General features: G+C 34.0%; 1 protein-coding gene across 1 annotated transcript in view; it reads left to right on the top strand.

Moving 5' to 3' along the window:
* ASZ1 (ankyrin repeat, SAM and basic leucine zipper domain containing 1) overlaps positions 1-21,432 on the top strand; it is a 58,609-nt gene extending 37,177 nt beyond the window's left edge. Inside the window, exons 9-13 of the mRNA XM_049778866.1 lie at positions 404-460; positions 1,982-2,091; positions 13,106-13,211; positions 14,022-14,135; positions 21,280-21,432. Coding sequence (XP_049634823.1) covers positions 404-460; positions 1,982-2,091; positions 13,106-13,211; positions 14,022-14,135; positions 21,280-21,432 — 540 coding nt within the window. The remainder of the gene's footprint in view (positions 1-403; positions 461-1,981; positions 2,092-13,105; positions 13,212-14,021; positions 14,136-21,279) is intronic.
* Positions 21,433-23,571: the final 2,139 nt, after the last annotated feature.

Raw genomic sequence — 23,571 nt, 5'->3', positions numbered from 1 at the left:
GGGTAATTATGCTAGGTTCTCTTTGGGGGTAGTAATATCATTTTTACGTATCCCAGAATTAGGATTTATTGTGGAATCCTGGAACTTTGTGAGATATTGAGTAAAATAATCATTTTTATATTAGGCAATTAGAAATATCAAATATTTATAAAATATTTTGTCAAATTTTATAGTCCTAATTTTATATAAGTATTAAACACATTTTAATCTAAATTTACTATATTTCATATAGTATAATATACTTTACTGTCTACTATATACTTCTATTCTTGCATATTCTTTACCCTCCAGAAAGTTGTATATAGGTGTTAGCTAATGACTGGCTAAATTACTTCATTTACCTACTTCCCTTTCTACTACTGTATTTTTTTATATTTAATGTTGATTTTACTCCCTTCTACAGGAAAGGGATATAACTTTAAGACACCTTTTATACATGAGGCAAGATGAGTTTACAAAGGTTAGTATCAATCTTTGAAAGTCAGACATTTATTCTTTATTTATTTAAAACTATAAATTCTTTTATCTTTATTTTTTCTCCTGTAAAAAATCCTAATACTTCAGACTTCTAGTGATACTTTATTGGATCTTTGATTTGAATCATTGGGAAATTCTTGATTAGATATGATTATAAATTATCATACCTAACATCTATGACATTCTTAAGATGCTTTAATAACAGCTCAGACTCTAAAACTATTTTTATTAAGGCATTGTGATAAACAGAAGCTAAAAAAATGATTTTACTGCATGAACTCATTGAGAACTTGATTTTGGGAAGGGTTAGTTTCTTTTTTTTACTTTATTTTGTTTTTTGGGTTACAGCTAGAGGTTCTTGAAGGACCAAATCCCATGTTGGGGAATAAAACTAGGCCTGCTGCATACAAGGCAAGGCTTGCCTTCCATACTATCTTCCTAATAACCCTGGAAACTTGAAATCTTTGTATCACAAAAATCAAAATGAAAATATTATTTAATAAAATCAAGGGGAGAAAGTTCATCTAATATTAAAGGTAGAATACAAACAAAAGAAGATTTAATTTTTTTTCTTTTTCAATGTGGTACCAGGATTGATTTCAGGCTATATGCAAGGCAAAATACCTTACTTGTTATACCTAACATCTATCGAGCCCAGACGACGTAATTTTCATAATATTTTTTAATCTCTAATTCAGATACATTTGATCATTTGCTGTTCCCTACTGTTCATTTTTTGCTGAACCTACATCTTTTTTTATTAAATAATTTTCTTATTTAAACATTCTGATTACAGACACACGTGCGCGATGTATTTGAGACAGGCTTTCTACATCCCTCACTCACTAACATTGTTAATTTTTCATAATATTTTGAAGGAAAAGTTGGTTTTAGGTCTATTTTTAGAGAATTTATTTTACAATATGCCAATGTTTGTATATGGACATTATAGTTCAATGATTTTATATAGTCAAAATTAAAATAATAAATTTTGGATTTGGTGTTACACCTGTCTGTGCTCAGGAGACTGCATGTGGTACTAGGAATTGAATCTGGATCGGCCGAATGCAGGGCCAGCTCATTACTATTGAAATCTCTCCATTTTTTTAAGGATGTAATATTATTAATTGCAAACTAATTATATTTTTCAGTAATATGTTTTATTATGTATTCTATTTTAATTTTTTTGTTTTTGATTTTGGGGGGGTTTGTTTTGATTTTTTGTTTTGTTTTTGGGTCACACCCCAGTGCACTCAGGGGTTACTCCTGGCTCTCTGCTCAGTCTCTCTTGCCAGGCACAGGGGACCATATGGGATGCTGGGATTCGAACCACTGTCTGTCCTAGGTCAGCTGTATTCAAGACAAATGCCCTACCACTGTGCTATCTCTCCAGCCCTCATTATATGTATTTTTAAAGAAGTGAATTAAATAGAAATTTTTATTTTAAATATTAAGTGAGTCAAATACAACTGTATTAGCTCACCTTAAAATTATTTTTGCTTAGAATGGAATTGCTAGTAAAGATCAAGAGAAAATTATGGCTGCTCTTAAAGAACTAGAGGTAGAAGAAATAAAATTTGGAGAATTACCTGAAGTGACGAAGTTAGAAATCAGGTAAAATTTACTCCTTGATTTATACTAATATTTTTAGAAGCAACTATTGTTTTTCTGTTTTAATTTTTATAATATCTAAACCATTCGCTTCATTCTATCATTTTCCCCAAGAAAATGTATAGTTAATTTTGTACTGTGTAGTGTTCTATTATAGAAAAACTTTATAAATTCAGTTTTTATAGTTTTACTAATAAGCAAAACAAAGATGTATGATCTTTTTAACTCATATAGAAACAATTTTAAATGTTTCATTGAATTGTGATAAATGTACTAAATTAAATAAAGAAACTAACTTTCATTCTCAGTGTCAAGCTAAAAATTCAAAATAGTAATTTTTTACATATAGAACAGTAAGAAAGTATGTTTATGTAGTTCAATATATGAAGTTTATCAGTTTGTCAGGCACTTAGTAATAGTAGTCTAAAATATTACAAACATGGTTTAGAGGTTGGAATGACAATACAGCAGGTAAGATGCTTACTTAGCACACAGCAGACCCAGATTTGATCCTCAACATCCCACATGGTCCCCCAAGCCTGCCAGGAGTGATACCTGAGTGAAGAGCCAAGATTAAGCACTGAGCACTGCCAAGTATGGCCACAAACAAAGAACAAAAAAGAAAGTGCTTTAGTAATGACTTTGGTGTCAGTAGTTCAGTAAATAATTACTGTTTGTGATGGATTTCACAATATCATAATTGTAAATGTTTTAAATTATATTTGAAATAGTTCTGAATTCACAGAGAGAATTGAAAGATATGTACAAGGAGGTCCCATGTCTTCAGTGTCTCCTCTTGTTTCATTATCTTGTATATACTGTTATTGTATCAAAATTAGAACATTGACATTAGCTCAATCCACATTAATTTTTATTTCACCATTTATATATGTGCTCATATATTTTTGTATGATCCTAAACATATATATGTTGTATGACTCTCACATATAAATTTTCATGTAATAATGACCATAATCTACAATTACATTTTTACTTCATAGGCTCCCTCAATACTTAAACCCTTTATAACCATGAATCCCAAACTCTTAGTTATTTTTCATACAATGTTATCTTATAAATGTTATATCAAGTGAATCATAAAATGTATGTCCTTTTGAAGTTTGGTTATTAGTTTTTTTCTTTTTTTCTTTTTTTTTTAATTTTGAGCCAAGTTCAATTAATATGTTAATCATTTTTATTTATTTCTAGGTAGAATTTTTTGGCATGAATATGTAATTTATTTATTTATTTTTGGTTTTTGGGCCACACACGTTTGATGCTCAGGGGTTACTCCTGGCTGAACACTCAGAAATCGCTCCTGGCTCAGGGGACCATATGGGACACCCAGGGATCGAACCACGGTCCGTCCTATGCTAGTGCTTGCAAGGCAGACACCTTACCTCTAGCGCCACTTTCCCGGCCCTGAATATGTAATTTATTTAACCCTTTACTAGTTGGAGGAAATTTTAGTGTTTGGGAGTTGAGGCTATTATAATTAAAGATGTCCTGAGCCTTCTTTTGCAGGAGGTTTTATGAAAATTAATTTTCATGTGTTTGGGATAAATGCCTCTCAGGGCACTTTCTGTGTTGTATGGTAGTTATATATTTTCTTTCTTTTTCTTTTTTTTGGGGAGGTCACACCCAGCAGCGCTCAGGGGTTACTCCTGGCCCCACGCTCAGAAATTGCTCCTGGCAAGCTCAAGGGACCATATGGGATGCCGGGATTCGAACCAGTGACCCTCTGCATGAAAGGCAAATGCCTTACCTCCATGCTATCTCTCCGGCCCCTATATTTTATTTCTTAACATTTCACTTTTCCAAAAGAGACAGTACCATTTTACATTCCTACCAACAGTGTATTACAGTATATAAGCAATTCATTCTCTTCATTTCCTCATCAGCATTTGATGTTAGTACATATTTTGTGTGGTGTTATTGGGAGTGATGGGTTATTCAAACCACACCCAACTGTGCTTGCTCAAGGGTTGTTTATGGGTCTGGTTCAGAAGTGACCCCTGGCAGTACTGAACAATATGTGGTATTAGGAACTCAAACTACAGCTGCATGCAAAGCAATGCCTTAAACTTTGTGTTCTCTCTCTGGTCCTAGAACTACGTTTTTTGGTTTTTGTTACTGTTCTTGGTTCCTGACAGTGATCAGGGCTTACTCTTCGCTTTACGCTCAATGAGCTTTCCTAGCAGGGCTCAAATCTGGGTTGGCTGTATGCAAACTCTAACCACAGTACTACTGCTATACCCTCATCAACCCCCGTACTATTTTTAAAACTGTTCTGATTGGAGTGTAGTTTTTTGCCTTACAACAGAAATTGGGTTATTTTTGTTAATACTCCCTTTCCAGTACTGTCTAGATCTTCTGTTGAATATATGATTTGCAGATGTGTTACCTGTCCATAATGTTTTTTCTATCTTCATAGAGCAAAGGTTTCTAATTTTCATGAATTTTTTCAAATTTTTCTTACTAGTATCAAATTTCAGGAAAATTTTTAAAAAATTAAGTTCTGAAGATTTTTTTCTGTTTTATTTTTTCTAAAAGTTGTACAATGTCCCATTTACATTTCTGATCAATTCTGAATTTAACATACACCATTTACTGAAAGTCTGCCCTGCCCACTGAATTGTTTTGTTTGTCACAAATTATTTGAACATATTTTCTAGATCTCTTCTTAGTTCTCTTTTATGGATTTTTGGGGGGTTTTTTGTTTGTTTTTTTTCGGGTGACACTCAGGGGTTACTTCTGGCTATGCACTTAGAAATTGCACCTGGCTTAGGGGACCATATGGGATGCTAGGGATCCATAGGGATGCCGAGATTCATCCAGGGTCAGCCACGTGCAAGGCAAACGCGCTACCGCTGTGCTATCACTCTGGCCCCTTTTATGAATTTTTTTCTAATGTGTCATCTCTTTGCAAGTACCACATTGCCCAAATAAATACTTTAAAAAGCTATCAGTTTTTATTTTATTTTTCAAAATTTGGCTTTTATGTATTGCTTTAAATTAAGCTCTTTTAAAAATATTTCTAAGGTTTATTTGGAATTACATTAAGTAGAGTTTCCTTTTTATTATTGAAGATGATAATAAACACAGGTTTGTATCCTCAAGCTTAAGTTTGTTTTTATTATCAGAATTTATATATTTTACATTATATTTATATTACTTTATATTATGTATATATATTTTAAATAGACTTTTCATTATATACATTTGTTACAATTTTAGATTTATGCCTAATTTTTCTTGCATCAGTCATTAGTGGTACTGAATTTGTTAATATGTGAAGCTGATGTTGACCATATCTTCAACCTTACTGTTGTTAATAACTTATTAATTTGAAGTTTTTAGTAATCTGAGATATTTTTATCTGAGTGGATAATTAAATGATAAAAAATATGTCTGCAAAAGTAAGTAATTTCTTCCTTTATATATACATTTCACTTATTTTTATTTCCTTACTATAGTGTATGAAAGTAATGGGTAATGAATATTCTTGATTCTTTCCCAATCTTAAAATGAAGACATTTGATTTTAATGTGAATTATATACCTTATTTATTGTTTTCTGGGTTTGGAGTCTCAGGGTTTATTCCTGAGAATCACAGAGGCTACCTTAATAGTTTAAAAGGATTCCAGGTATTATTTAGATGACCATGTAATGTCAGGGTTGCATACACCTAAATCTCTGAGCTTCACTCTAAACCCTGTATTTCTACTTTTCTGATCCTATTATTATTAATTGTTATTGGATTTTTCCACACTTCTTCTCTGTCAATAAAACACATGATATTTCATCCTTTAATTTGTTTATATGGTAAGAGTATATTGTAATTTTCGTTATTGAACTAACCTTGAAAGCCTGAAATTAGTATTGTAGGTTTCTTATTTATAATCTATCTCTAAGTATTTTTCTCTCCACACTACTTAGGTTAATATTATCACATAATTTTCCAGGAAGAAACTAGCATTCTTCAGATGCATTAGTAGTACTAGAATGTCCATAATAATATGGCATACAATTATTGTATATTATGTATACATATATATTGTATATTGTATATGCATTGTGCATATATATTGTATATTGTGTGTATTATATATATTTACCTTATGAAGTAATTTAAACACAGACTGGAATAGTCTGTTTCTTCTACCTCTTAAGATTATATTATTACTTTAGTATTTTTGTAAGTATTAATACAAATAGATACCTTCCATATTAAAAAAACCTTGATTTTAGAAATAAAAATAATGCATAATAATCATTTGATTCTCATGCAACTTAATGATTTTGAACTTTTCTCATTTAATACCACTAGCTGACCAACCTATAAATTTTTATTACTAAATTTACTTTCTTCACTCTTTGGAAAATTGTAACTAAAATTGTTTTCCCTCATTCTTTGCCTCTCATTGTACTTAGGTTATTTATATCAAATACTTCTTTCTCTCATATGTGCATCTCTTTTAACTTCATTTTTATTTGTTTTAGTGAAAGAAATATGTTTTCAGTATTATTGATATTTATGGTTTAGACAAACAGTGACTGCCACACTTTCCTTGGGCACCAAAGTGCTCAAAAGCTTCCAATAATACTCTTATATTACTACTTATTCACCTCTTCATTCTATCCCTGCCCCCTTACAATTTTTTCAATCCAAGGCCCAGGTTTGTTATCAATAAAAAAAACAACATTATTGTTTCTCATGATGAGGGAGATGACCAATATTCCTCCTCCTTCTGACTCATTTCACTTAACATCATACTCTCCAGATCCTTCCAAGTAATTGAACTGCATGATTTTGTGTTTATCAGCTACATAATGTCACGTGTATATATACAGTATCTTTATTCATCTGCCATCGGTCAATTGGATCATTTCCATGTCCTCATTAGTGTACTAAGCATTGCAATGAACATAAGTGTTGTACCCACTCTTTTCAAATCATTCTTCTGCTTACTCTTTTGATGTTTAAATTGTTTACCTTTAAAAACATTAGTAACATTGTGGTTGCGATTAGTGTTGGAACATTGAATGTCTGAAACAGCTATATTGAAACTGATAAAACATGAATTATAACAAATAATTTTAATTACCATAAAGTTTTGATCAATAATAGAGCCTATTTAAAGGACAAAATAAATTTTTCTTTTAAAACTTCTATACAAGTTAATTGTTAATTTTAAGATGTCTCCTGTTTTACCCTCCTCTGTATTGTCACCTAATCTAATTTTATTTATTTTTTTAATTTTTATTGTGGCCAAAGTGAGTTACAAATCTATTACAGTAATATTTAAGGTACATAGTGGCAATGAATAAGGGGCATTCCCACTAATCAGTGTTGTCCTCCCTCCACCCCTTTTCCCAGCATGCATCCCATTTCTCACCTGATCTTACTTTGTTTTTTTTGGGGGGGGTTTTTTTGTTTGTTTTGGATAAAAGTGATTTAATTATTTTAAAAGAAAGTTTTTGAAAAAATAAAGACATGAAAAAAAAGTTTCTTTTCATCAGGGATGATTTTGGTAAATTATACATCCATCAATTGTGAATGAGAGATGCACTATAGTTAGGCAATTAACATCAAATTTTCATCGAATGACTAATGTATCATAAGATAATCATAAATGTATGAATTTATCAATGGTATATACAAAAATTTGGTATGATTCTGTTTTCTTAAACATTTCCTATACATGGATGTACACGGAATCTATTATGCTGAGTGAAATAAGTCAGAGAGAGAGAGAAAAACGCAGAATGGTCTCACTCATCTATGGGTTTTAAGAAAAATGAAAGACATTCTGGCAATAATAATTTTCAGACACAAAAGAGAAAAGAGCTGAAAGTTCCAGCTCACCAGAGGAAGCTCACCACAAAGAGTGATGAGTTTAGTTAGAGAAATAACTACATTTTGAACTTTCCTAATAATGAGAATGTATGAGGGAAATGGAGAGCCTGTTTAGAGTACAGGCGGGGGTCGGGTGGGGAGGAGGGAGACTTGGGACATTGGTGATAGGAATGTTGCACTGGTGATGGGTGGTGTTCTTACATGACTGAAACCCAAACACAATTATGTATGTAATCAAGGTGTTTAAATAAAAAAATAAATAAAAGAAGAAAGGGAAAAGTGAAAGAAAACAAAAACAAAACAAAACAAAACCAATGGCAAAAAGCACAACAGCAACAATAAAAAAACATGAAACAACAACAGGAAAGAAAAAAAATAAGGAAGAAGGGCAGGTATGGCAAGGTTTTTGTGTGTGTTTGTTAGTTTTTTTCCACAGTCACAGTTAGTATTGGGAAAATTAGAAAAAGGTATCCGTTGGCTTCATAGATACAGGGTTACTCCTCCCTTGAAGCATAATGTCATTATTGAGTTTTCAGAAGATAATTCTATTTGTGCCATGCGTACCTGATCTTATTTTTAATACCAACTTGATATTACTTTTTAATTTTTATTTGATATAATTAAAAGTGGCAACAATTTCATTTTTAATAATACAGATAATGTATCTTCATACATATTTAAATTCACAGTTTGATTCTGTCCCAGGCATAATGCTATAGTGAAAATTATATATTTGATTAGGTAAAAGCATAATGTATATAAGTAAATAATTAGTTTCTACATAAGGGCTTCTAAAATATATTAGGGTAGTCAGAGACAGTACAGAAAGTAAGGCATTTGCCATGCAAATTCATGGCCAGGGTTAAGTCTCAAACGCATTACAAGGTCCCTTGAGTCATCCAAGTATAGAGCCAAAGTAAGCCCTGAAGACAGGTATGGCCCACAAAACAAAATAAATAAGACATATTAGGAATTATAACTATATAAAACATATTTTCTTGAATAAACAGTGAATTATAATCCATAAAATAAAGTATGCCTGCTTAAAACTAACTTGAAAATGTGTTAAATATAATTTTTGTTTGTTGGTATTTGGTTATTTTAGGACCATCCCCAGAAGTGCTCTGGCTTATTCCTCTCTGCATTTAGGGCTTCCTCTTGGAGGGCTTTGGGGCTAACATAGGGTGTCAAGGATTGAATATAGGTCTTCTGTGTGCAAGGCATGCCTTACCAACTGTACTGTCTCTCCAGTATTGATAAATATAATTAAATGTACAAATAATAGCTTCCCATCTCATTTCAGAATTTAAAAAATATTTCACAGGAAATAATTTAGATGATCCACATTTTGGAAGTGGAGGATTGGGTCATACCCAGAAGAGCTCAGTGCCTACTTTTGGCACTATACTCAGGAATCACTCATGGTGGAGGCTCAAGAGACCATATGGGATGCTAGGGATTGAACCTGGGTCAGCTGCATGCCAGGCAAATACTCTATCCAATATACCAATGCTCTAGCCTTTTATATTTCCTAAAGAATTTTATTGCTGTTAAATTATTTATTTCTCAATATATCTCCTTATAAAAAGATTCCTAGTCAATATAAGGTCAATTTAAAGCTAATATTGTTTGTTCCAAGGTAAAATAGCTTTTAAATATTCGAATACAACTGAAGAATTTCAGTCATGTAAAGAACATCACCCATCGATCCCCTTGAGTCCCATATGGTCCCCCCAAGCCAGGGGCAATTTCTGAGTGCTTAGCCAGGAGTAATCCCTGAGCATCAAATGGGTGTGGCCTGAAAAAAATTTAAATATCAATAAAATATTTTTCTTGGCTAAGAACAGAATGCGAACTAGTAATGAAATAAAAAAGAAAAAAAACTGAAGAATTTCAGTAGTAAGTCCTATAAATAAGAATTTTTCATTTATTTTTTCTCTTTGAATACTTTTAAGTGACTACATAACTAAATTGCAAATTAAATTTCGGAGATGTTTTTGGGCCACGCCTGGTGATGCTCAGGGATTATTCCTGGCTATGTGCTCAGAAATTGCTCCAGTTTGGGGAACTATATAGGATGCCAGGAATCGAACTGCGGTCCCTCCTAGGTCAGCCACGTGCAGGGCAAACACCCTACAGTTGCACCACTGCTCTGGCCCCACAAATTAAATTTTATAACTTATTTATATGAAATCAGGTTTTTCTTATTAATTTTTCTTTGTGAGATTTAAGATACTTAAAGAATTTTCAGCATCCTAAGAGGTTCATCTACTAAAATACTGCAGGATTTGTGCACTGATAAAGGTTGTATATTGTATGACTAACTCAGTCATGAACAACTTTGTGAAAAAAAACAACCATGTAATCACAAAGTTTAAATTAAAAAATATTTTAAATAAATAAAAATTCAGAGTGACAATGTAATAAAATAATACTAGGAGACATTTTTAAGAATTTGACCTTGTTATTAAATCACAAACTTTACTGACATACTATATGGAAAAGGTTGTACATCCCATTTGCTGATAGTCTTTCTTTAAAGAAGATACTAGTCATTAAGTCATAAGAAAAAATAGTCTGTTGTAAGAACTCGTATGTGCTGTACATTTTTTATACTTTTAATAATTAGATAAAGCAATTAAACTATTAATAACCTTTTTATTACTACTTTGAGATATTTTAACAGAAATGATGAATTGTAGTCATGTCTTAAAGTTTTCAACAATTCCTTTCCCACACCTTTTCTCTGAACTATATAATTTAGACTTGAAAGTAGCAAAGGCTTTTCAAAATTATGTTTAATTGAGAAACCTTTTCAAATAGAAAAATTTATATGGAATTTTTTTCAATGTATTGGCCTGGAGCTATAGTATAGCAGGTAGGATGCTTAGCTTGATGTGGCTGACCCATTTTTGGTACCTAGCACCCCATATGGTCCATCAAATACTTCCAGGAGTGATCCCTAAACCCAGAGCCAGGAGTACACCCTGAGGACTGGAAAATTTCTTATTTATAGAATTTACTACTGAAATCTAAAACCCACAAAACTACATTTTTAAAAGGGGGGGCAGGGCCAGAGCTATAGCACAGTGAGTAGGGCTTTTGCCTTGCACACGGGTGACCTGAGTCATGATCCCTGGCATCCCATGTGTCTCCAGAGCCTGACAGAAGCAATTTATATATTTTAATATAATAATATGTTTATTAAAACACCATGATTACAAACATGATTGTTGTTGGGTTTTAGTCATAAAAAGAACACGCCCCCTTCACCAGTGCAACATTCCCACTACCAATGCCCTCCAAGCCCAAACCCCTGCCTGTATTTGAGACAGGCATTCTACTTCTCTCTGTCATTACCATTGTCATGATAGTTGTTAGTGTAATTATTTTTCTAACTGCACTCACCACTCCTTGTGGTAAGCTACTTCTTGTGGCCCAGTCCTTCCAGCCCTCATCTCTATTGCCTCTGGGTTTTATTATAATAATGTCTTTTGTTTTTCTTAAAATCCATAGATGAGTGAGTCTATTCTGTGTCTATCTCTTTCCCTCTGACTTATTTCACTCAGCATAATAGTTTCCATGTACATTTCTGTATAGGAAAATTTCATCTCTCCTGATGGCTGTACTGTGTGTATGTACCACAGTTTCTTTACCCATTTATCTGTTGCCAGGCATCGGGTTGTTTCCAGATACAGGCTATTGTGAATAGCACTTCAGTGAATATAGGTGTACAGAAGACATATTGTATTGTGTTTTTGTGTTTCTAGGATATATCCTTAGGAGTGGTATAGATGAATCATACGGGAGCGCAATTTCAGGTTTTTGAGGAATCTCCATATTGTTTTCCATAAAGACTGAACTAGATGGCATTCCCACCAGCAGTAAATGAGAATTCCTTTCTCTCCACATCCCCGCCAGCCCTGATTGTTCTTGTTCTTTGTGATGTGTGCCAGTCTACAGAAGCCATTTCTAAGTGCAAAGCCTGGAGTAACACTCCCATTGAGAGCTGCCAGCTGTGGCCCAAAAACCAGTCAATGAGTCAATCAATAAAAAGAAGGCCAAAGAGATAGCACAGTGGGCCAGATCGACCTACCTACAAGAATATCTACAAGAAACACATGTATACTTTTTAATATTGTGTTTAAAAAAAAAAACAGCAATTTAAAATCTTAGCAAGCTATTTCAAAGTGAGGCTTCTTAACCTTTTTCTACTTTCAAACCTTTTTTATACCCCCAGAAAATGCAGCACAGATGAACTTTTCCAAAACCACCTCAGATTAAGTACATTTTTTATAACTTTTTATAATTAATTTTTGGTATTTATGCATTCTGACACCTTTTGCTGTTGCCAAATATGTTTTGACCCCCACATTCATTTTCAGGACCTACAGTTAAAGAAGCCTCCTCTTTGAAAAAAAAATTGTCATTACTCTCATTGGAGACTGACATGTTTTGTTTTGTATTTTTAATAATCATTCCTCCTAGCAGTTGCAAGAAAGAAACTCAATACAATGAATAGTTAAAAGTATCAATAAAAATTTCATTCAGATTCAAAAGGGGCACCATAGTCATAGTTTTCTGGAGATAGGGGACCTCCTAAGTACGGCTCAGTTGATGAAGAGAATTAAAACTCATATCTTCCTGATTCTAAATTTTTACTCTTAGAAATAGTGTTTCCTTTTTCGCTCCTATTCCTACTACTTGCACCTACATTCACTTCCCTGTGTAGTGATGCTTTCTGTTGAAACTCTAGAATTTGGAATCATTTAATTCTCTTCTTTTACATCCACTGCCATACCAAAGTTTTTTGGTACATCCTTAAACCGTCAGGTACTCCCCTACCTGAAATCAAGTTTCTATTATCAGAGCCTTTGTTTAAGCTATTTTTACACATTAAACTCATATTGATACCTTTGTACTCCTCTATATGTTCCTATGAACAGCAGTGTAAAACTTTAGTGAAAAACTCTAAATTTATGATTTGACACTTATTTTTCTATATTCAGTATATATTTTTAGTTTCTAATTTGTAGGAACTTTTCTGTAAAATTTTGAAAAGAGTAATAAATTTTGTGGCTAGACATTAAGCAACTATTCCAGTAGAATGAGGTAAATTTACCCTATAAGTGACTCCTGTTTGTTCTCTCTTTTTAGTGGTGATGAATTCCTCAACTTTCTTCTGAAATTAAACAAACAGTGTGGCCATTTAATAACAGCTGTACAGAATATCATTTCTGAGTTACCTGTAAATTCTCACAAGGTATTCTACAAATGTTATTAAGAGAATAGAAATATGAATGCTGATAAAATCTCAGATAAGTTAATAATAATTCAGAAACAGTTTCTGATCTGATAAAAGTATGTCTTTTACAGAAGTTAAAGAAAAATCTAAATTTGTTTAATATTACTTACATATGAATTGAGAACATTTGTGTTCTAGCACTCAAGAAAAATATCAAAGCAAAATTTAAACTGATTTGTGTATTGAATTTAACCATTTTTTCCTTGAAGAGATCTTAATTGTTTAAAATATAAAGTGACAGGAGACCCAAGTGAAGGTTGAAATGAAACAGTATGTTTGTTATTAAAACTGAATCAATGTTTTTTAATGAATGAAGTTTTAAACAGAAACTATAATCTGTTAAAAAAGGACAAAATTGAAGTTTTAAACAGAAACTATAATCTGTTAAAAAAGGACAAAAAATATGAAACTTAATTTTGTAGTTTTATGTCTTTTAGTTTTAACTAATCTGTAAAAATATTTTAATGTACTTGCTAATAAAAATCATTTTAAAACCGTGGATTGTTTCACAACTAATATTATTAATCATAATATTCTTCTTAAAGTTATATACATGTATAATTTCTACATGTGTATTTAATAATAAATTCAGGAAGCCAGTTTAACTTTATATAAAAATTAATGACTCTGTGTTAAGAGTATCCTTTAAAAATAGTTCTTTTCAATTACATAATTAAAGTTGATTATGTATGATAATATATAATTTTTATGAATGTGAAGTCGTGAAAATTTTCTTCTTTAAGTTTTAACTTTTGAACATACTGACAGATAGTACTGGAATGGGCTTCTCCCCGGAACTTTACTTCAGTTTGTGAAGAACTGGTTAAAAATGTTGAGGACTTGAGTGAAGAGGTCAGCAAACTAAAAGATTTGATTCAAAAGGTATGTATATATTTAATTTAAAAAAAGTGTTGGGTGGGGGACTATAGCCCAGTGTTAGAGAATGAAGCAGTTCTCACAAGGGGGAACTGAAGCTGTCATTTAACAAGTGTGAAAGGATAGTTTCCAAAGGAAGGGGGTATAGTATATATAGGAGACAAACTTAGGTAGACATTAAAGAAATACATACTGGAAAGACAATTTATTATCAATTTGACCTTTTAAGTTACCAGAAAAAAAGATGTGTAAACTCCCTATTTCTGGTTACAGTTTATCAAATAGATATTATTTTTCAAAAAATATTTTTATAAATTATTTAATTGAATCACCATGAGATACACAGTTACAAAGTTGTTTATGATAGAATTTCAGTCATACAATGTACAACACTCTTTACCAAAGCAAATTTCCCACCACCAGTGTCCCCAGTTTCCCTCCAGCCCTTACCCCAGGTCCTCTCCCCTGCTTGCTTCTATGGCAGCCATTTTTCTTCCCATTTCTTCTCTCCTTAATGCTTTCTTCCTTTTTTTCCTTTTACATGCTGGTTTGTAATGTTGTTACTTCAGGGATATCATGCATATCACTTTATCTCCTTTTAGCTCCCAGTTCTTGTCCAGAGTGATCATTTCCAACTTTCATTGTCATAGTGGCCCCTTGTCTTCCCTAACTGCACTGTCCAACTATTTGTGGCATGCTTACCATGGACTGGTCCTCCTGGCCCTCACCTCTGTTGTCTTTGGATATTAATACACTGCTAAAACACTAAGATACCATCTGAGTTGCTGGTGGAAGGTGTTGAACACTTTTGGTGGTAGTGAGATGTGGTAACTCTATGTTAAGGCCAGAAGCATGAATAACTTTATAAACATGGTAATGGTATCTTAACTATAACAACAAAATTTTTCCCATTAATATGGTTGATAGTACAAAATATAAACTGTTAAAATAGATAACTCTATGTAGTAGATAAAATATATAACTCTATGTAGTAAATAATTTTAAAATTTAGTTTCTGTAAAATAATTTTAAACATGAGACTATTCAGTGACTCCCATAGCTTTAGTCTGTATCATTTAAAATGTCACTGATGCTTTATCAAAAGGTAATTTTCCTCAAAATAATGTTGTATACATATTAAGGTAATTTTTATTATAAAGGTTAAGAGTATTTAATAAAAATCTTTTTTAAAATGTAAGCAGAAAATGCTACAGAATTTATGATAAAAAACATTTTAAATAAGCAGTGTACTTCTAAATTTTTATGGTCAATAACTTTGTTCCCAAAAAGACATCTTAGAAGTTGTATTATCTCTGACCTTTATTCAATTAGCAAACTTACTATCAGTTACAACTGCTATTGGTCAGGCAACTGTTATTCATTGACTAGATGGAGTTTAAACTTGCTGAAAGCTTGAAAATTATAGCATACCTCTTCACAAATTCATTTCTTCCAGAGGAATTTAAGGAAATGGTGCTGATTTTACTAGCATGATAATTTTCTTTTCTCTTTTATTTACTTATTTTTAATTTGGAGGCCACATTTGGGGTGGTCTGTAACTACTCCTGGCTTGGTGCTTAGGGGTAATTTCTGGCTGTACTTAGGAGACCATGCAGTACTAGGGATAGAACTAGGACTCCATTATGTAAATTACAACAAAGCATGATGTTTTTTCATCAGAATCCGAGGGAAGTTATGAGGTTAATGTAAAGATACTTCTGGAGTGTATATTAATTTAATATTTAATGTAAAAAATTCCCTAAGACAGGGGTCTCACATGAAAAAATGCTCCACATCACTAATCAGGGAGATGAAAATAAAACAACTATGAGGTACCACTTCACACCCCAGAGATTGGCACACATCACAAAGAATGAGAACAAGCAGTGTTGGTGGGGATGTAGAGAAAAAGGAACTCTTATCCACTGCTGGTGGATGTAGAGAAAAAGGAACTCTTATCCACTGCTGGTGGGAATGCCGTCTAGTTCACCCTTTATGGAAAGCAATATGGAGATTCCTCCCAAAACGGGAAATCGAGCTCCCATACGACCCAGCTATACCACTCCTAGGAATATACCCTAGGAACACAAAAATACAATACAAAAATCCCTTCCTTACACCTATATTCATTGCAGCACTATTTACCATAGCAGGACTCTGGAAACAGCCAAGATACCATCTTCAACAGATGAATGGCTAAAGAAACTGTGGTACATATACACAATGGAATATTATGCAGCTGTCAGGAGAGATGAAGTCATGAAATTTTCCTATACATGAATGTACATGGAATCTATTATGCTGAGTGAAATAAGTCAGGGAGAGAGAGAGAGAAAGACGCAGAATGGTCTCACTCATCTATGGGTTTTAAGAAAAATGAAAGACATTCTTGCAATAATAACTTTCAGAGAGAAAAGAGCTGAAAGTTACAGCTCACCTCATGAAGCTCCCCACAAACAGGGATGAGTTTAGTTAGAGAAATAATTAAGTTTCGAACTATCCTAATAATGAGAATGTATGAGGGAAATAGAAAGCCTGTCTAGAGTACTGGCAGGGGTTGGGTGGGGAGGAGGGAGATTTGGGACATTGGTGATGGGAATGTTGCACTGGTGATGGGTGGTGTTCTTTACATGACTGAAACCCAAACACAATCATGTATGCAATAAAGTTGTTTAAATAAAAAAATTAAAAAAAAAAAAGACGGGTCTCAAACTCATAGCCCGCGGGCGGGGCCGTTTGCAGACCTCACTACATTTTGTGGCCCTGCCCTAGAGGAATTTTTTTTGTTTTGTTTTGTTTTAGTTGTTTGGGTCACACCCCCCAATCTTCAAGGCTTACTACTGACTTTGCACTCAAGAATCACCCCGACTTTGCCTCCTGCGGCCCCCGGGTAAAATGAGTTTGAGACCCCTGCTAAGACATCTTTGCCTCAATATTAGTAATCATGAGTTTCTCCAAGATAATATAATAAACATTTTGGGTAGTAAGTGGGGAGAAGGAAGATGAAGTTAAAGAAAACTCAGATTTTCTTGAAAAGAAAAAATAAGAGACTGCTTTAGTGGTGACTTGAACTCTAAAACAATAAAATAATATGTTTTTATTTTAATAAATATGTACCTATAAAAATTTTTTCAGCTTTAATTAGCCAAACAGAAAACAGCTTCTCCCCAATAAGCTTTCTATCTACCTCAAATGTTTTCATTTCTATAAAAGATGTCCTTTAAAACATATTCATTACTTTATGATGATACAGTTTTTTAGGTAGGAAATACTCCATTTGAAACAAGCTGAGTTCATTTTTCTGGATTCGTTTTAAATAGTAATCACCTTCATGAAATTTTATTTCAAGATCTGTGACTACTTCCAGATTTGGAATATGCTACCATCATGTTAAATTTAGGATGTTTCAGAGCTTACCAATAATAACTGAAGGGAATTTTGAAACGAAACATGAGTTATCACAGATAAGTGTACAGAGGTAACAAAGAAAGAGGGTGGGAGAGGTCAAGGCTAGACTTTAGCACCACATCACTCACTTTCAAACCAACACACTGACAGGCTCCTGTCAGAAAGGGTCATTGTAAGTAATTGGTTAAGAAAAGGAATGACTGTCTCAGGAATCAGTAAATGGAGCATCAGTGTCAAAAAGGAATCTGTTGCTGAATGAAGCCATTTGGAAGTTAGAACACAGAAACTGTTAATGAGATTATCGTTGAAGTCCATTTTGGGCTATAAATTTAAATTAATTTTTCAGGCTTTTTTTATTTTTGTATGTGTAAAAGTTTTTGATGATTACTTTAGCACTGTGGATGCAAAATTGTTAATGATTGAATTTTAGTCATAAATGTACACCACCCTTCACCAGTGACATTTCCCATCATAAATGTCCCCAGTTTCTCTCCCACCCACCCACCCAGCCTGCCTTGGGGAAGACATTTTAATTACCTCTCTTTCACTCTCTTCTTTTTTTCCCCCCTTTTAGAAACTGTGGTACACTATTATTACAGAAGGGTTACCATACATATCACTTTATCCTCTTTGAAAACCCAGTCCTTGTCCAGAGTGATCAGTTCCAACTATCATTGTCATAGTGGACACTCTCTACCTTAACTGTACTGCAAGATTTATTTTTAATTAAATACTTAGACTGTAGATTTTAGTCTTTACTTCTGCTTATTCTGAGGTATTTCTGTCACCAATTCAGTGCAGGATGTTTGTAGTAAATACCACTTTATAAATGTGCCTGTTTATTTTATCTTTCTAGGATCTTTTGATTTCTGCTTATATCTTTTTCTCTCCCTCCCTCAATAACAACCTTCTCTCTTTCTCTCTCACACACATGCACACATACATTCTCTCTCTTCCCCCTTATGTATTAATCTCTCTGTCTCTCTGTGTACACACAAGTACGTAAGTGTAAAAATAGTGTGTCTGTTTTCAAGTTCTACATATGGAATTCAAAAACTTAGCTCACTGCTCAGAACTACTAAGAGAGTCGCTTAACTTTTTGTTGACATTTGTTTATGTGATCATTATATATATATAGATATAGATATAGATATTAGTTTCTATGCCACACCTGGCAATGCTCATGGCTTATTGTTGACTCTGCACTCACTGATCTCTCCTGGTGGGGTTGGGGGACCATATGGGACACTGGGGATCAAACCAGATTCATCTCATGTAAGGCAAGCATGTTCTTCGCCTAAAAAGATTAAAGTTCTCTATTGAGCTCTTTTGTAATCATACTTAAGTAAAGGATTAAACTCCTAGCATTAGTAGTGAACCTTCTGTTTTGCTCAATTTCATATTGTGGGTGTACTTTAAGAAGAATGCACTTCTGGGGGCCAGAGAGAGCACAGTGGTAGAGTGTTTGCCTTGCAAATGGTCGATCCAGGACAGACCTGGGTTGATTCCTGGAATTCCATATGGTTCCCTGAGCCTGCCAGGAGCAATTTCTGAGTGCAGAGCCAGAAGAAACCCCTGAGAGCTGCCAGGTGTGCCACTCTCCAAAAAAAGAAGAGTACCCTTTGGGGCCGGCGCAGTGGCGCAGAGGTAAGGCGTTTGCCTTGCACTCATCTGACCTAGGACGGACCGTGATTTGATCCCCTAGCATCCCATATGGTCCACCAAGCCAGGAGCAATGTCTGAGTGCATAGCCAGGAGTGTGGCCCAAAATTCAAATAAATAAAAGGAGAATGCACTTTTGGGTAGGAAAATCAGTTGATGTCTAATAGTGAAAGAAAAATAACAATTGACATTCCATATAGATAAATAATATTTAATGTTAAAGACACTTTACTTTGTGACATACAATTTTAAAACAATATATGAACAGATTTAATTGTGAACTTCTATTCCTGTAGGATCTCAATGAAATAAACACTGTCTTTCAAAATAACTGTTTACTTAAAATCTTACATGGAAGGGCAAGGATACAGCTTAAAGATTAAACACCTCTTTCATTTATGGGAGCATCAGGTTGTTGTTTTTTTTTTTAACAATATTTTTATTTAAGTGGGGCTGGAGAGATAGCATGGAAGTAGAGCATTTGCCTTGCATGCAGGACGGTCGTTCAAAGTTTGTCATCCCATGTGGTCCCCCGAATCTGCCAGGTGCAATTTCTGAGTGTAGAGCCAGGAGTAACCCTGAGCATTGCCCGGTGTGACCCCAAAACAAAAACAACAAAAAAACTTTTTATTTAAGCACCATTATTACAACATGATTGTAGTTGGGTTCCAGTCATACACAGAACACCCCCCCTTCACCAGTGCAACATTCCTACCACCAATGTCCCCCATCTCCCTCCTCCCCATCCCTGCCTATATTCGAGACAGGCATTCCACTTCTCACTTATTAACATTGTCATGATAGTTGTTAGTGTAGTTATTTCTCAAACTACACTCACCACTCTTTGTGGTGACCTTCATATCATGAGCTGGTCCTTTGAGCCCTCATCTCTATTGTCTCTGGGCATTATCACAATAATGTCTTTTATGTTTCTTAAAACCCATAGATGAGTGACATTATTCTGCGCCTCTCAATCTTCCTCTGACTTATTTCACTCAGCATAATAGTTTCCATGTCCATCATGACTTCATCTCTCCTGGTGGCTGCATAATGTTTCATTGTGTATATCTACCACAGTTTCTTTAGCCATTCATCTGTTTAAGGGCATCTTGTTTGTTTTCAGATTCTGGCTACTATAAATTGTGCTGCAATGAATATAAATGTGAGGATGGCATTTTTGTATTATACTTTTTTTTTTTTTGGTTTTTGGGTCACACCCGCCAACGCTCAGGGGTTACTCCTGGCTCTACGCTCAGAAATCACTCCTGGCAGGCTCGGGGGACCATATCGGGGGACCACCGATCTTCTGCTTGCAAGCAAACGCCTTTACCTCCATGCTCTCTCTAGCACCCTGTATTATACTTTTTTGTTCCTAGGGTATATCCCTAGGAGTGGTATAGCTGGATCATATGACATCAATTTCCAGGGTTTGGGGGGTGGGTGGGAGTTTTGTTTGTTTGTTCTTTTGGTTTTTGGGCCATACCCAATGACACTCGGGGGTTACTCCTGGCTATGCACTCAGAATTTGCTTCTGACTTGGGGGGACATATGGGATGCCAGGGGGTCGAACCACGGTCCGTCCTCAGTCAGCTGTGTGCAAGGCAAACACCCTACCTTTGCACCACCGCTCCAACTCCTCAATTTCCAGTTTTTTGAGGAATCTCCATATTGTTTTCCATAAAGGTTGGACTAGAACGCATTCTCACCAGCATTGAATGAGAGTTTCTTTTTCCCCACATCCACGCCAGCACATATTGCTCTTGTTCTTTGTGATGTGTGCCAGTCTCTGTAGCGTGAGATGGTACCTCATTGCTGTTTTTGATTTACATCTTCCTGATTATTAATGATGTGGAACATCAGGTTTACTCCCCAGAATAATGTGGTCTCAAAAGCACTGAGCCAGGTAAAACTCAGTGCAACCGCTATGACCCAAAAGTAAGAAAAATATTCTCTAATGGGATAGCGTGATAATGTCTACCCCTAAATTAACATAGATATTATGACATGTTTTAAAGTCAAAGATGTATTTTCAATATACTATACATTTTAACTCTTTTTCTTTAACCCATACAAACATTAGTTACAGAGTGAACGAGAAAATGATCCAACTCATATACCATTAATGGAAGAAGTACCTACATGGAATAGTAAAATTTTGAAGCGGACAGCTATGACAGTATGCGGATTTGGATTTCTTCTTTTCATTTGCAAGCTAACCTTCCAGCGAAAATAACCCTAGTACTTTGTTTAAGTGATGTATGTATGGCTTATTAAAAATTAAAAATGTTGCTTTTAACTATTATGTAAAAATATGACTACATTTCTGCCAATACTACACAGGAAAAAGTGTGCTATCATAGAGCAAAGAGTTTTTCTTTAGAAGATGATTCGTCAGTTTTGAGTTAGATATCTGTTATATTTTTACTAAATTTGATCAAGCAGTACATTGTAAATGATTCATAAATCATATTCAAAAAATAAAAGTTTTAGTTATTTTTCTCTGATGTTAAAATAAGTGTGCTTATTTGTCAAAGTAGACATGCCAATATTTGCCAAATTAAATAGCTTCCTCTAAGTCCTTATTTTCTCCATAATCATTATGTAATTAGCAATTCCTATGTAACCTTTAGATATATAACATAATAAAATTACTGGTTTTGAAGTTCTAGAGAATGCAAAGAATAAAGATAAAATGTAAAAATTAGTGAATACATACGTCACACAATTACATTTATTATTGATTAGAGTAGTGAGAAGATTTAAGATAATTTTCTTTTGTTTGTTTTGTTTGGGAGCTTCACCTGGTGGCGCTCAGGGGTTACTTCTGGCTCTGACACTCAGAATTTGCTCCTGGAAGGCTTGGTGGAACATATGGGATAAAGGAGTTGAACTGGGGTTCGTCCGGTGTCAGCAGCGCGCAAGGCAAATTCTCTACTTCTGTGTTATCACTCCAGCTCCTTAAGACAATTTCTTTAGCAGATTTTAAGTATATTATACAATGTTACTACTAAAATCAGCACGAAGCAATTGAATTTGGGGAGAAATCCTGTGGTGCTTAGGAGAACCCAGGTCCTCAGAATTCTCAATGAGCCTGAGTTAGAAGTTCAGTGCTTGGGTCCAAGAATATGGTAGTTCTCAGGCCCTGGAGTGGTCAGGGACCTGGAGAGCATCACATAGCCATTCTCTATCCAGGGACCGTCTCTTTGGCCAAGCACAATAAGATTATCAAAACCTATTTATCATAACATATTTTATGCCTGGAAGTTTTATACCCTATGACAGCCATCTCCCTATTTCATCTACTCCCAATTACTAGTAACTCAATTACTTTTCTTTTTTCTGTGACCTCTACATTTTTAAACTGTACATATAAATGATAATCGTGGAGTACAAAAATATAAAATTTTAATATTATACTAAAATCCAAAGAAAACATGAAGAGTAAAGTAAAAAGGGCAGAGAAGTATGGAAAACACAAATACTTAAGTACTTTTTAATTTGAAAGTAATATGTATATGTATATATATACATTTACTGTGAAAACTGTGTTTGGGGTGGGAGATTGCTGAGTTTTGAACCCAGAACCCCCACACATAAGGCAACATTTACTGTTGTTCCAACCCTTCACTGCATCCCATTTTATGTAACTTTCTTGAGGTGGTTATGACAGTTGATGGCATTTTGCTGGTAATTTGTCAAAGATGTAACACAAGTTCCTTGACTTTTTTTTTTTTTTCAAAATAAAAATGGTGATCCTAAGTTTTTAAGTGAAATTATCAAAAAGACATGCCTAATTTAGTGGGAATTTATCAGAGATCAGATGGCTCAGTGAACTGAGCTCATGCTTTGTATGCAGAAGTCTCTGGTTCAGTCACATTATTCCCATCACCTAGTGGCCCTGAGTATAGATAGAGCCTGAAGTAGTGCCCATTTACTGCCAGTTTAACCTTTTAACCCCTAGAAAAGTGGATAAATCTGGTTATTTTAGAAAAGATAGTTGATTTACAAGGAAGCAAAGGGGGGGAAATGATATTTAAAAAGTAGAGTCAGCTTTCTATTCAAGCACAGGTTCTATACTGAACATATACCTAGCCTTTTGTCTCTTTTCTTTGACTATTTTCACTGTGTTCTATCCTGAACACACTGTTCTCCCTTTCTCTGCCCTCACATTTTTAAATAACTTTCAATAAAAAACTATATTGCCTCACAAAAATATAAAAAGAAAGAGGAGGAGGAGTCTTAATTAATGAGTAAGAATTTTTGCTTTTGGTAATTCCAAAGTAGCAATACTCAATCATTTCTGAGAATTTGTGTTTATTGTGTTATTCTGATAGCTATCAGAAAAAGTGATTTAGTACCTAGAACTAAACTG

The sequence above is a fragment of the Suncus etruscus genome, chromosome 1 (genome assembly GCF_024139225.1).
Source record: "Suncus etruscus isolate mSunEtr1 chromosome 1, mSunEtr1.pri.cur, whole genome shotgun sequence".
NCBI classification, from domain to species: domain Eukaryota; kingdom Metazoa; phylum Chordata; class Mammalia; order Eulipotyphla; family Soricidae; genus Suncus; species Suncus etruscus.
The sequence above is the reverse complement of the archived record's forward strand: the minus strand, read 5'-3'. Positions and strand labels throughout refer to the sequence as shown.